Source organism: Temnothorax longispinosus, chromosome 8, assembly GCF_030848805.1.
Source record: "Temnothorax longispinosus isolate EJ_2023e chromosome 8, Tlon_JGU_v1, whole genome shotgun sequence".
Classification (NCBI taxonomy): domain Eukaryota; kingdom Metazoa; phylum Arthropoda; class Insecta; order Hymenoptera; family Formicidae; genus Temnothorax; species Temnothorax longispinosus.
In genome coordinates, this window is record NC_092365.1 from 14,422,445 (window position 1) to 14,438,048 (window position 15,604).

At 37.2% G+C, this 15,604-nt stretch overlaps 2 protein-coding genes across 4 annotated transcripts; one reads left to right on the plus strand and one right to left on the minus strand.

The window, feature by feature from the left end:
• Positions 1-141: 141 nt before the first annotated feature.
• LOC139818063 (uncharacterized) lies at positions 142-10,401 on the minus strand. 3 transcript variants are annotated; one of them, XM_071786482.1, is made up of 15 exons: positions 9,653-10,401; positions 8,912-9,065; positions 7,570-8,246; positions 7,334-7,510; positions 6,731-7,098; positions 6,284-6,544; positions 5,810-6,175; positions 5,486-5,732; positions 5,192-5,403; positions 4,972-5,110; positions 4,579-4,832; positions 4,342-4,492; positions 4,099-4,265; positions 3,873-3,919; positions 142-3,309 (listed from the first exon to the last, which is right to left on the minus strand). In XM_071786482.1, exons 1-14 carry the CDS (start codon positions 10,055-10,057, stop codon positions 3,901-3,903), a joined length of 3,597 nt encoding a protein of 1,198 aa, XP_071642583.1. In that variant the 5' UTR covers positions 10,058-10,401; the 3' UTR covers positions 142-3,309; positions 3,873-3,900. The 3 variants fall into 3 exon arrangements, with proteins under 3 accessions (XP_071642583.1, XP_071642584.1, XP_071642582.1); XM_071786483.1 differs by lacking the exon at positions 3,873-3,919 and having other exon boundaries at positions 5,192-5,316; XM_071786481.1 differs by lacking the exon at positions 3,873-3,919 and having other exon boundaries at positions 9,653-10,400.
• Positions 10,402-10,873: 472 nt separating this feature from the next.
• Positions 10,874-15,603, plus strand: Mat89ba (nucleolar protein 6 Mat89Ba; the record flags this gene model as incomplete). Its single annotated transcript, XM_071786955.1, has 10 exons — positions 10,874-11,033; positions 11,636-12,184; positions 12,255-12,729; positions 12,820-13,101; positions 13,185-13,458; positions 13,552-13,846; positions 13,981-14,205; positions 14,299-14,733; positions 14,880-15,040; positions 15,390-15,603. Coding segments are annotated over exons 1-10 (2,928 nt in total), but the record flags the coding sequence as incomplete, so codon positions are not given.
• Between the last annotated feature and the right edge of the window lies 1 nt (position 15,604).

Below are 15,604 nucleotides of genomic sequence, written 5' to 3' on the forward strand. Positions count from 1 at the left end.
TTGATATTTGTTAACGTTTATGAATATTAATATGTGGAGAAGAATGAGAATTGTGATGAATATGTTGTGATGAAGAGATCGAGCTACTAAAACTAAAATAAAACGCGAATTAAGTAACAGTCAAACGCGAATAAAGAAACATTATACTTTTGACAACTTTTTATTCTCAATATTGCACAAGTCCAAAGATTCCGACTTTATTTCCTTTCTTTCATCCGCACGATGAACAACAGTATGATCTGAAAAAAAGTCGGGAGTGAGTGAATTGTTGCTGCAATTCAGTCTCAGTCTTTGTAAATGATCGTTGTACAAGTTTTAAACGCGGATACCACACGCTTATATACGAATAGAAGGTAAAAGGAATTAAAATAAAATGAGGTTCCAGTTCCTGATAAATTGATTTGGTCGGCAGGCGACTTGACGAACACTTGACAATATTTTGCAGATTTTTTTCTTTTTTTAACACAACGCTCTTTTCCCAAATAAAGGAACAAACGGCTGCTTTGCGATTTACACTTATATATTATTACGATACATACGATCGATTGACACGCTCCTAAGATACGGATGCTATATTTCGCTATCGTGTAATAAACATTCTGCAAAAGAACTGTGTACATATTCTAATAAAAGTTAATTAACTGTAGAATTGGAACTTAACGCGCTTACGGCTGTAGGCTCTGAATATACAAAAATATATCCCATTGTTATTACATATATATGCACGCGCTTCTTTCTGTGACAAAACAGGATGCGAAACACATTTTGTACGCTATTATGCGAATAACAGCAATTGTGTGTACATAGCATAGAAATAAACGATTCAGATCATATTAATAAGACGACATTTTGAGATACAATATCATTAATGATAAAAGAAAAACTAAGATTCGTTGATAATCGGTCACTTAAAAGATTCCTTGACAAAATAACAACGCTTACAAGTTTACAAATTATTGCTCGCTAAATCGATCTAGAAAGGTGAGGATCTGCGGCAAGTGTATTCAGAAATAATTGAGATTTCTTTTTGTTGCGCGAGAACAATGAAATTACATTCTCTTTTTATTTTAATGACCCTCATATTTCCAGATGCAAAATAAAAATGATGCAATATATCTTGATGTATTTTGATGTATCTATCTTGAAAATATATAGTGATTCGTGTTTGTGTGTGCACATTGGAAGCCCATTTTTTTTTTAAAGAAAGAATAAAAAATGAATGTGTTTAAGAACATTATGAGAAGTTTGTACGTTCGTGAGATATTTTAATTATACGCATAAATTTGTAAAAAAAGAAACGAAGAACTAATTGTAACTTCCAACATGGCATGTTACTGCATAAAATGTAATAGATTCTTTCTATCGAGTGTCAGTTCTGTAAATTTAAGAGTGCATTTTGAAAAGATATTATTTTAAATAATATTTTTTATGAATAATAATCGAATAATTAAAAGTAAATTTAAATTTTAATGATAGCACAACATATTTTTATAATATTTGCAATATTATTAACAGATTCTGCATAGCACTACAGAATTAAACATTTTTAGAACCGAACATGTAATGGAAACTTAATTAGGAAACTATCATACATTTATCTATTAATTTCTAACAAAGAAATTCAAATTACTATCATATTTAACTTATACATAATAACTTTATAATCCTGTCGTAGTATCACATTCTTCTGTGACCTTTATTGCATAATCCCACAATGAAAGTGTATCGCAAATCAATGAATTGTAAATTGTATCGCGATAAAAAAAATATAAATTACTTAATTTAAATTTTTATTTTTTTTACGCTAAGATATTAAAGAAAATGCAAAGAAATTGCTTTAAAATGGAACAATCTAAGAATTACGCAATAAAGGGAACATTAATATAACTCTTTATCATGATTGCGATATGCACAACGAACTTGTATAAATTTCACGAAATTCTCCAGGAAATTCAGATAAAATTTTCATCGAATTTATATTAGAACAACAGGCATATGATGAACAAGTGATACAATCCTTTGAACAAGTATAAAATATGTCTTATGTTATGTCCGTGTTATTTTATATTATCTGGTCGAGTACGTTACAGAGACAATTCAACTTCTCCGAACCAAATTGACAGACATACCGGTTAGTTCTTACGTAAAAATCGAGAGAAAGAATGTACAATTAAATCGCTCGATAGTGATATATACACCTTAATGATTAAGATCATCGTAAAGCCTTTCATGATCACATTAAATTATCGTACAGGAAAAATATTTACTACAATTCATTGCGCGCTTTGGAAGAGAGCTTTAGCACAACATTCTTTCTGTGTCGATAATTGCATTAGCAGAAAGAAATCGCGAGTACCCAATTTGAGATTGTATTCGCTATTACAAGCAACGTAACTTACATAATTTGATCAACCGTAATATGATAAAGAATGATACACGAATATATACATAAAGTTTTCTGCTCTTTTCGTTTTAAATAAAAAAAATACACTTTATAAAATATTCAAGTAAATATAATTAGACGAATCGCCTGCACCAATGCGTAACAAAATACGTTTTATAGATAAAAATATTTGTACATAAACGCTACACGATTGGTCCAATCATAATTAAACCAATGACACACATATATTTCTCTATTTAGCACTCCTTATTATAATTTGAATACCGTATTATTATATTCTCGCTTGTTAATTAAAACATCTTGAGTCTCCTTTATTAATCTTCTTTTTCTTTTTAATATTATTGTACACATTAAATATATTCATCCCTATATTTAGGCAATATTTTTCATTTTACATTGTAATAAAAAGTACGAAATAATTTGAGAAGAAAGAGTATCTCGTACAACTTAATTACAAACAATTGGACGTTTCAATACTAATATCGTAAATTTCGGCATATAATTTTTAAGTATCACTTTCAGGAAGCGCATTTTTTGTAACTCAGGATTTAGCAATCGAATAAGTCGATAGCCCACAAATTTATAATATAGAAAAGACTTCTCCAGTTAATTATTTGGCTCGCTACAATCCTTTTCAATAGATTTATATAGATATAGGAGTGCTTAATTTTCCTATAACATCCTGTAAAATTCGCTTATTCTTGCACTTTTTATATATAATAAGAATTTTTGTAATTGGTTTTATCTTATTTTCACATATGTGCTCGTTTTCGTGTTTCCCACTAACTTTGAGACAATTTTAGTAAAGTGGGCCTTCATCTGCGGATATGACCGGTTCCTCGTCGCTCCAATCGCTGATTGCTAATCCTACTGATCCGTGAAAGCTCTGCGATCTTGCTACGTGGCTAAAATCAGATAAAAGTATAAGTAGAATGCAGTTGAATTATAAACAGATAAAGAAACAAATCTTTCATTTCGTTTACGCCCTTCTTTATCAAAGGGCAAACTTTGTAAACGCATATTTACATATCATATTATTGCTAAAATTGGACTATCTGATAAAATTAAACGCAATCTCAATATTAGACAAATAAAATGATTAGACTTCTGTATTTAGAATTAATTATAGCACTATATTTTTCTCCATAGAAATAAGATGGGGTTTTTTGATCGTTTGCTACAACTATAAATGGTAAGAGATTAGATGGGTAATAAACAAAGTGCAAAAGCATATCACTAAAATAGATAAACTAATGCAGAACACAGGTACAGTATATCTCTTCTATTATTTTTAAAATCTTAATCTGGTAGGAGCTCTGAGTTAGTGCAATAAAAAAACCAAGCATTCGTCAGTAAAAGTGTTTTATATCTTTGAAAAGTGAAAAACATCTATTAAATGTACCTCTTGACAGAATCTATATAAAATGAGAGAATCTATGCAAAATGTTCAAATGAGTTTGTACCATACCACTTGCTTGTTTTTCCACAATATTTTTTTATCGATCGCTATCGGTCCTAACAACAAAATATAACAAGTAAAGTAAAATGATTGTCTTCTCAATTAGTTGAGCAATAATGTATCCTAGACAATGCAAAAGACCAAGAGACATAGACATCTGGATTTTTGCGTTGTCTAGAAAAATTCTTCGTACATCACTTCTTCCTTTATGAAAAGTTGAATCAACGACTCTTACCTCGGTGACAAAGTTGCATTTTTCTTCGCCAGGCCGGCTTTTCTCCGTCCTTCCATAGCAGCTTTCATGGGATCATAGCTCTTGCGACGTTTCCAATTTTGCATCTCGACTTCGCGTACATTTGGCGCCGAGGGCTTTTTCGGTTCCTTTGGTTTGCTTTTAGGCCCCTACATTCATACATATATTTATGTTACATGATAAATCTTACTATATATTAAAAATAAGAAGACACATTACACTTACCATGCTCAAACCTCTATTAACTCGCGCGCTAGGTCGTCCAGTATCAGTTCTATTGATACTGGAAAGCGACTCAGATTTGCTGTAAGCAGCTTTGTTCACGTTGGAAGACACGGGTTTTGTTCGTTGTAGATCCAATTTTGCCTTACGCAAACTAAAAAGGAGAAACAGTTGGATATGTAAGAGAAATATTATCAAAATGTAAAAAAAAAAAAGAAAAAGAGTAAAAAGAGTAGGCACCTGAATTCTTTGTTGTATTTACTACTGGAGACAGGAGAGTGTGGTATAGGATGCTGCTCGTCACTGCTCTCCGTATCGCTCGGATGGCGTAATCCTTTCGATATATTCTGATGCAGGCTGTGACTCGTGTCTTCGTCGCTCTCGTTGTCGGAAACGAGTGGAGGACGGTATCCCGTCATGCGAGCGGACATTGCGGATACGACATTCTGAGTTGTTTGCAGATAAGACGAAGTTTCTAAATCACTGTCGCTCTCCTAATCAATTACAGATTTTATAAAGTATTTGGTACACAATTATAATTTATAGTTTATTAAGATTAGCTAAGAGTAGTTAAATTCGTCAATTAATATAACTAATGGGTCAATTATAATCCACGCATATCTCAAAACGTACCAGCTGCGGACTACTAGGTGGTGGTACTTGGTTGTCCTCGTAACAGTAATTTAATTCATTATCCGACCAATCGTTGGCTAATGAGAGAGCACCTCCCGTACCGTGAAAACTTGCAGATCTCAGCACGGAATTGTCATGGCTGGAATACACATCACACTTTTCGAAAACTGAATTATGTTTATTACCCGCGTAAATGCTCCATATGTTTCTGTATACTCACTTGCCAGAACCGTCCTCGGTACTGTGATGTTTCTTTGTACTGTCTATTAATTTCTTTCTCCCTTCGGCCGCTGCTTTCATCGGATCGTAACTTTTCCGCCTCTTCCAATTCTGAAACTCCACTTCCTTGGACGTAAGAGAGGAATTACTTCTACCAGATTTTTTGTGATCTTTACTTGGCTTCTGATTAGTTTTCTGACTACCGGGAGGATGCTTAAGAAAAAAAAGGAACAAAAAACCTATATTTAAAATATTCTACAAATAAAATAATCCTTTGCATAGACGTGACACTTACGTGAGTCGGCTTCGGGGCTCTCATACTAAATCTCCCAGTATCGGTCCTAGATATAGACGGCGCTCTGAATTTCGTTGTCTCCGGTTTCTTCGATGATTCCTTGCTGTGCGCTCCAACACTGTTTGTGCGAATACGATGATAACTTTGTTGCTTGTTCACAGGTGCTACAGTCTTAACTTCGGACTGCGCTCTTCTACGCCTTTCCTCAGGAGTTGTATTCGGCGTTGTATCGGATTCGCAATTTAATCTGTAATACATTCCATTCTTAATTTTCTATAGAAATTGAAGCAAATTCCCAAAATTCTTATACTTTACGTAAGATACCTTGCTCTTCTTATGCTGAAAGCCCTATTCAGCTTGATTCCAGATGAGATTGGCGTCAGAGGAGATTTTCTGTGTTGTTCACCAGTTTCGCTACTACTATCGGAGGCAACAACAGAGGCATACTTTCCTCTCGACGATATTCTGTCAATGTCGCTACTGTTGAAGCTGCTGCGACGCGACACGAGATTCTGCGACTTCATGTTCCTAATGCTCGCGTTACTTGACGATCTTTGTATATTGAGATGCCGGTGAAGTTCTGGACTGTTTCGTAGCACGTTAGGCGCTTTAAGAGGCATATCCTTATCAAAATAACTAGTTCCTTCATGATAGTTCGTGGTGCTGTTGGATTTTCTCAGCATATACGGGCTAGAAAAGAATCAACATATGTAAGACATATCAATCACTTTGAGATTAAATGTTGAAGCGTGACGTTTTAAAGTTATATATAACATAATAAACATGAAAAATATGTACCTATTTTCGACGCATGTAAAATATCCTATATTTTTCGCTTGTGACGGTTTCGCCAAGTGCTTAGGTCTTTCTAACAAAGGAGAACTGAGAATCTTTGTTGCGGTAGCTTTACGGCTCACAATTGGGCTGTTAGTCAATTTTGGTGTGGGTGGTCTGAGACGGCTTAAAATGGGACTATTCGTATGTTTTAAGTCTTCCTTATACTTCGCGCTATTTCTTCTGGACGTATTAGATTCCGTTGTATCAGAAGCATATTCTTTCCTGCATTACAGAAAAATAGGTTTCTTATAAAGTGTAAAAGAACCCAATAATAATCTATGTACTACGTTACAAAATTCTATATTTTGCCACTCGTAAAAACTGTTACGTACGATGTTAATTAATGCAAATTATCTTTGTTGTTAACAGATTAATTTATCGGAATATAATGTGAAATGGATCATTTACCTATCTAGAGAGCTACTTCTTCTCTCAAAATGGAGAGGCGACAAGACCTGGGACGGGCTCTTCAGTAATTCTACATTAGTATCAGTAGTCTTCGATTTGGCTGAACTTAAGTATTTTCGGACGCTTCGCCTATTTTCGTTGCTGTTCGCTCGCCGAAACAACGACTCGGACAAGCTGCCGCGTCTAACTACGGTACTATGTACAGGTGTACGTTGTGAGCTGTTAGGCGGCGTGTTGTAACTGTTGCTGGTGTCTTCATCGGATTCCCCGCCGGAGTCTATAATTTGATGCTGACTTGAAACTAAACCGAGCCTTTCTTTTATTCGTACATACGAGTCCGTGTCCAGATTGTTGTCGGGCGACTGTTCCTGCGAGCAAAAAAATAAAAATGTTTAAAGGAAAAAAAAACGAAAAACCACAAGACAATAAAAACAAAAACATTGATGTAATAAAGATGTCGGATTTTTATAATTATCGGGAGACACTACGTATAATATAGAAAATTTGCTATTTTATAGAAATTTTGTTATTGTTTATAGATTTTATAGCTATTCCATAGATATCTTTATCATTTTTATATACTTGAAAATGCGCGATACATACATAACGACTACGTGTCGCTCGTTGAGATCTAGTGTGAATTGGAGATGGTATCTTAGTGGGACTCAGAGGCGGCGTACGACCTGTCGAGCCGCCTATTATCGGAGGGAGAGAGTTATGCTCCGCTACTTGAGTAGCCCATTCCGATATCCATGCGTTGTTATCGCGCGAAATGCTCATCTGTAAGATAAAATTATTTCAAACACCTGCGCGCGTTACCACTTGTAGACGTTATTTACCTTAAAATTATGAACGTATGCCTCGTTGCTCTCGTCTTCAGTTAGAACACCGACGCTGAAAACTTTGTCGATATCCATTCTCGCTTTCTCCTCGTCCGTATAGTCCTTATGAATCGTGTACGTTCCAGCCTCGCTCACCGCACCATCGGAATTAGCGTCGACGTTACTTACGTTGAACGCATCTAGATTTGTATCCGCTGTATCGTCCGCGTTCAGATCCATCGCGTAACTGACGAATTGTTCTCTCTGATCGGCGGACAAATTGTTCTCTCTCTCACCGGTACTCTTTATATTGAAAGCGTGAGATAATTCATCAGTGAGATAATTCATATTAGACACTTTGTTATCCTCTACACTGTTTACTTCCTTGCACTCGTGATTAACGTCGACATATTCGATGTTCTTCGTGTATCGCTTCTCATTTTCGTCATCGTCGTAATTGCTAATCTGAATGCGACTTAAATCATTTATCGTTGCGGATCTTTGGGATGTCCAGTACACGTTTTCGTTGGTTTCCAGTTCCAAAGAGAGGCCTTGAGACGTCAGCTTGTTGCTGTGACGTAATTCATCATCACAGGACCTTGTCATTAAATACTGCTTATTTTGATGAGAGGAAGCTACATGCTCATTCGTAGACTTCTTTGTGCTAGAATGCGCTCTTAAAGGATTCTTGACACCTAAAGAACCATATAACAGTTCAAATTAATAATTAATATCGAATAAGATTCAAGCAAAATGACAATTTATTTATAAAAATGAATATGTATGCAATTCTTCTTAATTTGGTTTCTATAGTATTTGTAATTTGGGGACAATGTATGTCTTCTGAAAAATCATCTTAAAAACAGTAAAGTTATTACAAAAATGACGATAGAAAAATTGTCGATATTCTTCATAATTTCTGGGGAATCACACATAATTCCTAACATGGGAACGGTTATGACACCAGAGTCATTAATATGTCAGCAGGCTACATCATTCAGGATAGGTAGAAGGCACTTGTAAGGAATATTAAGAAGCCTGAAGAACATGACTTCACCATGACTCATACATCACAGGCATTCAATTCCAATACAGGATTCACTTTAAAGAAAAAATCCTGTATTGGAACTGAATGCCTTTATCAGACTATTCTCAATATAAAAATTTAATAATAAATTTTACAATTAACTTTAAGTATTATATGGTACAAATTCTTTTTTATACATTTTATTTTAAAGTAATAATTGCAATATAAACCTTGACCTTTTACAATTAAAAATACATTAATTGTAAATATTGAACAGAATTATTCTTCAGAAAGAAAAATGAGAGGAGAAACAAAAATGCGATATCTATTTACCTAATTGTTTAAGTCTTTCTGATAATTGGTCAGATTTTCGCTTTGTATCATCCTCGCTGCTAAAATAACCCTCCGAATGAGTGCTAGGAACTTTCTGCTTCTGCACCAAGTTTGGAGACAGTATAGTGCCCGCTTTCTTTGATTTTACTTCTACCTAAAAACATCATTACAATATATAATTTATGTAAAGCTCCGCAATATTTAATGTGTTTTTGTGTTCGTATATCACATCAAGATTACACAGAATAACAATTTGTACGAAATAATTATATTTTATTATAAAAAGACATTTGTAACGTTCAAGCTTACTGCCCAAATAGCCAAATCTGTCAAAAACAAATTTCGCAACAAGTCTGCTGCAAATTCGCTTGTCGCCAGAATGCCAATAGAAATATAACAGAATCTGTTAGCAGAACGCGATGACAGATTGACTGTAGAAATCAAGCAGAATCATTTTAACAATTTGAACGATATAATATTCATCTAAATGATTACAAATTGATTCCGTTTGGTTTCTGCTGGCAATCTGCTGTGAGATCGTCGACAGCGTGGTCTCCGCTGACAAAACATGCTTAACGTGGACGCAGTCGAAGTCAATCTGCTATAACGTTCTGCTTCAATCCATCGCTGGCAAATTGCTGGCCACTGCTGGCATACGCTAACAGTTCGTTTACTGAACGCCTTCAAATATATATCTACTTATGTGAAACATATGTTAAAAACAACAGAATCCTCGATTACCTTGGACGTGGAGAGGTTCCGCCTGTGCCTGGCGTTGTACCTCTCGAATAGATTCTGATACCTCGCCGTGTCCACCTCCTTGTTGTTGCCGAAATCGATGGTGAAAGCCAACGGGGTCTGCGGCACGCGCGGACCGTCGTCCGGCTGCTGCGGCGAGCTTCTCGCGGGATCCTCCTCCTCCTCGCGTCCCTCCCCCGTCGCGGCGCCGTCGCTCGTCGTCGGTCGCGCGTCGACGGGTCCCTCCGGTCCCTCGGCCGTCGCGTCGTCGCCGGCGCGCGGCGACGGCGACGGCGACGACGAGGACTCGCTCGCGAGGGTCGCGGGTCCGCCGCCCTGGGCCCCCGGCGAGCTAGCGTCGTCGGACGCCACCACGGACACCTCCACCACTTCCATGTTCATTGCCATTTAACATGCCAGCCGTAAACATCCGCGAATAACGACGACAAACACGACGCATACGGTTTCCCCGTCGAGAGTGCCGCGGTTCCTCCGGACTCCCCGGAGATCGGCGCGACTCGCTTATACGCGGGGGCCACTCCTACGCGCGACGCATCATCGCGGGATCGGCGCAGAGCTCGAGGCGTCACGCGAAAACGAGATACAACACGGCCGGGGTCTGCAGAGGTCTGGGCTCTGACACATCGACACAGGTGCGCCTATTGTGCGCGTACGCCATTGACTGGCGACATTGCTGATTGCCGTCATCGGCGGCCCAGCTGTCATTGACACCGCCGTCGACACCGACATGACCGAATGGGGGGGGGGGGGAGGGTCGCGGGTCAGCATCCGTCGATAACAGTCGCGCCCTCGAGAAATTTATTTTTTGAAGTTTTTTCTTAAATTCGTTCCGCGCGAAAAAAAACGATGGCGTCAAAATGACGGGGTCGCGATTAACGATCGACCGTTATGCAACGACTTTTACCGGAAAAGCGGGATGAAACCTGCATTGCGATCACTTCGCGGAACAGTGCGTTCTAATTGAAATGCCTGGTTCCAGCGTTGGTTATGCTTCTTTCATAGATATCATAAATTACATCTCTCTCAATCTCTCCGAGATACTTTATTCGCGATACGAGGCATTTTATTTCTCAATATTTCTCATCCGGATGTAATCTGAAAAGCTTCTTCGTCGAGCGTTCTCCGTACCGACGAAGAAACGCGGGCTTTTAGGGAGAGAAATAAGGGAGAGATGTCGCGACGTGTGAATTTGATCACGTGTGCTGGGAAAGCATGGCGAGCACCGAGCATGTGTGACTTGTGTGAGCATGTGGCGTGACGCGTTGAGGTAGCCGGCGTGTGTTTTGCAACGTGAGGCTCGAATAAGAATTAAAACCCTTTTAAGTCACGCATCAGCGCGAGGAAAATGAAGGGGCCTTCGAGGGTACACTAAATTCTATTGTATCTTATTTATTCGGCGAGGCATCGAGTAGGACTTCCTACTCTATAACCTCAAATTGTTTTATATTTCTGCATCAATTACAAATTTTTCTGTTAAATCTAAATTTAAAATATTAGTGTATATTTTAATTTAGACATATTGTTCCTTAATACGTAATAACGTTTACAATTTGAACTGTCATTTAAAGTGATGATTTATGAACACACTGTTTATAATTGATATTTATGTTAATTTGAATATTAGTGTATTTATTTATCTGTGCTTTAGAAGTAAAGAATCTTCATTATTATAAATTTTGAGAAAACAAGTTTCTTATTTCTTTGAAAATTTCCAGTACAACTTTGATTAAACATTGTATCTTAGGAATTAGTAATAATGGACGTAAGACCCTTTACTGCCCTTTACCATTATACAATTTAAGCTCCTGGTATAGTTGAAAAAGTATTAACTCCATTTCGACAAAAATGAGATATAATTCTTTACTTCTAAGATACCGATATATTTTGAAATATTATTTCTTAATGTGTAATGATGTTTGGATGGGAAGAAATGAAAGAATTAAGACATTTGATGAATAATTTCAGTCGAGCAAAGCAAAGAGCAACAGGCACGAGGCTGAATGTGCCATTGAAGATGAAGATTCGATGAATTCTGAATCCGACAACGAAAGTACAGTGAATTCAGAGGTTGACGATGAGGATCCAGTGGAGTCTGAATCTGATAATGCAGATCTGATGGAAGACACGAACGATGATGAGGATCCTGAATCTGACAATGCGGACTCAGTAGAAGATGAAGAAGAAGGAGAAGTAGAAGAACTGGAAAGTCACGAGACTGAATCTCACGCAGTAAATTCAGAGAAGAAGAGAAAGAAAGTCACGGACGAGTTAACGGAGGCAGTGCCCAAGAAGAAGAAAAAATTTGAAAACAGCCTTTACAAGCAGCCAACAGTCGAAGAACTCAGTCAGCTTAGGGAAACCGAGAATTTATTTCACTCGAATCTGTTCCGATTACAAATCGAAGAGGTTCTCAACGAAGTGAGGCTCAAAGATAAATATAAAGCGTTATTTGAGATTTGGTTTGGGAAGTTGAAAGCAGCGATTGAATCTGTCGAAGAGACTGAAGAAGTTCCGGTTAGTAAATTGAACTGCATGATATAAGGCAATAAAATAATATTTGATTTATTATATTGATGTATTTCAGCTTGTAAATAATAATTTGGATCATGAACTGGGCATTTGCATTCCTGTGCCGCATATACCAAAAGAAACCAAGAGCGTTTTCAAGTTCTTGAAGCCGATCAACGTCAGCGTGGTTGGATCTTACGATTTTGGATGTATTCTCGGTCCTACCGTTACCGTGGATGTAATGGTGGAGATGCCGGCTACTTTATTCCGGAAGCAGGATTATCAGAACTATGTATATTTTAGAAAAAGAGCGATATACCTGGCGTTCGTAGCGTCGATTATAGGAAGCGACATCGCCGAGAGTAAGAGATTTATCGGCGACAATCTAACACCTTCCTTGAAGCTTCGACCCAGCGGAAGGTTGAACAAGAAGGTGGACGTAGTAATACACGTATCCGCGCAGGAAACCAGCTTCAAGTTGAATAGATTTCTGCCGGAGAAAAATAGCGTTAGGCCAGGATGGTATTTCAACAAGAAGTCTATGGAAGACAGTAAGAGTTACATGATGGATTTATAATACTTTACATAGATCGATGGAAGTGTTTTAAATTTTTCATATTGTATTGTCTTTTTTCCTACAGCAACTTTACCGCCCACTTCGCACTACAATTCTCTGGTATTGCGCGACCTAGTGATGTCGAGGACAAATTCCGAAGTCGCGCAAGTAATAAAAGCATATCCAAATTTGAGGGACGGTATAATCCTACTGAAAATATGGTTGCGCCAACGCGAATTGAACAAGGGATACGACGGCTTCACCGGCCACATTGTCACAATGTTTGTAATCTATTTGCTGCGCGAGAAAAAGCTCAACACTTTCATGAGCAGCTATCAGATTGTACGGAATGTCTGGATTTGCCTAGGTATCTTGGAAAAAGTTGCTAGTTAAATTACGCTGTTCTCTTACATTATCCAAGATGTTAATTGTAGATATTATTTGACGTAGAACAGGGAAATTGGTGCGAGAACGGAATTACCATGTGCGAAGACAAAGATAATCAGAAACAAGTGTCTCATTATCACAATTATTACGATTGTGTCTTTCTTGATAGTACCGGCTATCACAATTTCGCGGCGAATCTGTCGAAGGATACCTTTTCGTGGGTACAGAGAGAAGCGGCGTCGTGCCTGAAGCATTTGGACAATCTACACGTGGATAGCTTTCATGCACTTTTTATGCGAAATGTACCATTTCACAGAGCATTTGATCATATTTTATGGTAATTTATATGAGAAGAGAATTTAATGTAAAATTTATATGTACTTGAGAGCGCCACATCCATTTTAATAACTTATCATTCCTATGTGTGTAGTTTTCAGGATAAGTCAGTTTTAGAGAGAGTTGTGAATGATAAATCCAGCGTGGACGACAAACTGAATTACGGGCCTGACAAACGTAGTCAGGTGATTAAATTATTTTTCGAAGTTCTGAAGAAAGGTCTAAAAGATAGGATTAATCGATTATGCGTATTACCCAGTATATGCAAGGAATGGGAATGTACTGAGGTGATGCCAGATAGTATTGAGAAGCTCGTTATTGGACTAGAATTGAATCCTGAAACATGTTTTGACATCGTGGACAAAGGACCTGAAGCTAATCTACCAGAAGTAAGCAACTCATTGAAATAAAATGCCTTAAACAATACGATAATGAAATAAAGAATATATAATAATTGTCATTTAAAGTATTTATTATTATATTACATGTCACAAGATATAAGACTTCGTATTTTATTTTGCAGGCAATTGACTTTAGGAATTTTTGGGGCGATAAGTCTGAATTACGCAGATTTAAAGACGGAACCATTCGTGAGGCTGTGGTTTGGTCGAAAGGCAAAACTCTCACAGACAAGAGAATAATATGTAAGAAGATAATAGTGTTTCTGCTAAAAGCAAAGTTTAATATCCTCAAAAAACATTATTTATATGTCGCGGATCAAATGGAAGATTTGCTAAAGTTGCACAAGGTAATTTTACAATTGCTACTTAACATAATCATCTTCAATTAAAGTTATGTTCTTTAAATTTCACGTAATTTATTATTATATACTTTTATTTAGTACAAAATAACGCACTTCGTATACGGCACTGGCGAAGAAGCTACATTAAAGGTTCTACAAGCTTTTAACACTTTGGAAAAGAATTTGATGTCACTAAAGGATATGCCTTTGACGATAAATGGTGTGCAGGGTTCGAGTCCGGTTTTTCGATACGCGGAAATCTTTCCGCCACTTGCTACTGTCCATCGGAAGACCGATGGTGTCACCGAGGAGGACAAAAATTGTTTGAGCCTTTCAAAGAACATCACGAAATGCCCTATGTATGTTCACGCGCTTGATGCGACGTTACAGTTATCGACTAGCGGGAAATGGCCTGAGGAACTGGAAGCCATTAGGAAGACAAAGGCGGCGTTTCACATACAAATCGCGGAATGCCTCAGGACTCAACATGAACTGACAGTGCAGGCCAATCCTTCTTATGTAGATGTGTACCAGGTTAATATGATGGATTATTTTAACAGTATAATGTAATAGTATCGTATTTGTAATATTAATTGTATTTTAAATGGGAATATCCTGTAGTATTACATTTATAACAGCACACTCTTCTTGATGTAATATGAAATTTTCTTTTTTATTAGAACGGATTCGTTTTTCGATTAAAAGTGGCGCACCAGAAGGAAATTGCTTTAATGAAACAAGTCAAGGAGAATGGAGTAATTAAATACAGAGACAATGAGGAATCCATTGAACTGGAAAACAAATTGTTTCATTTACCGAAATTGAGTAGTGCTTTGCATGGGTAAGAATTGATGAATCCTTGTTAGGACAATTTCTATAGAATGTTAAGGAGCATACCTTTTATTTTTGAAAATATTTTTGCCGAATGGTAATTTTTCCCTCGAATTTAATCGTCAGCAGATATCTCTTGGATTTCGTGATACAAAAGACGTTATACTTAATAGTAGTCTATAAGATGGTGGAGAAAAAATTATACTTTTTTGAGATTTCATATATTATACCAAAAGTTTAACAAAATTTATTGATATTGAGGATTAAATAAGATATCTATAATAGTTCGTACAATAGATAAATCATGTGCAATAAATAAAAAGATATATACAGTATATATGACATTCTCGTTCTTTTAGATTGCATTCTCAGCAACCATCGTTCGGTCCCGCTTGCTGTTTGGCGAAACGATGGTTATCGGCGCAGCTCTTGGACGACACACACATACCAGGAGTTGTGATTGAATTGCTCGTGGCATCGCTGTATCTCGCACCGGAGCCGTATAAGCCGGCTCAGACGCCGCAAGTGGCATTTCTACGATTCCTCGAAATTGTTGCGAGAGCTCACTGGAACA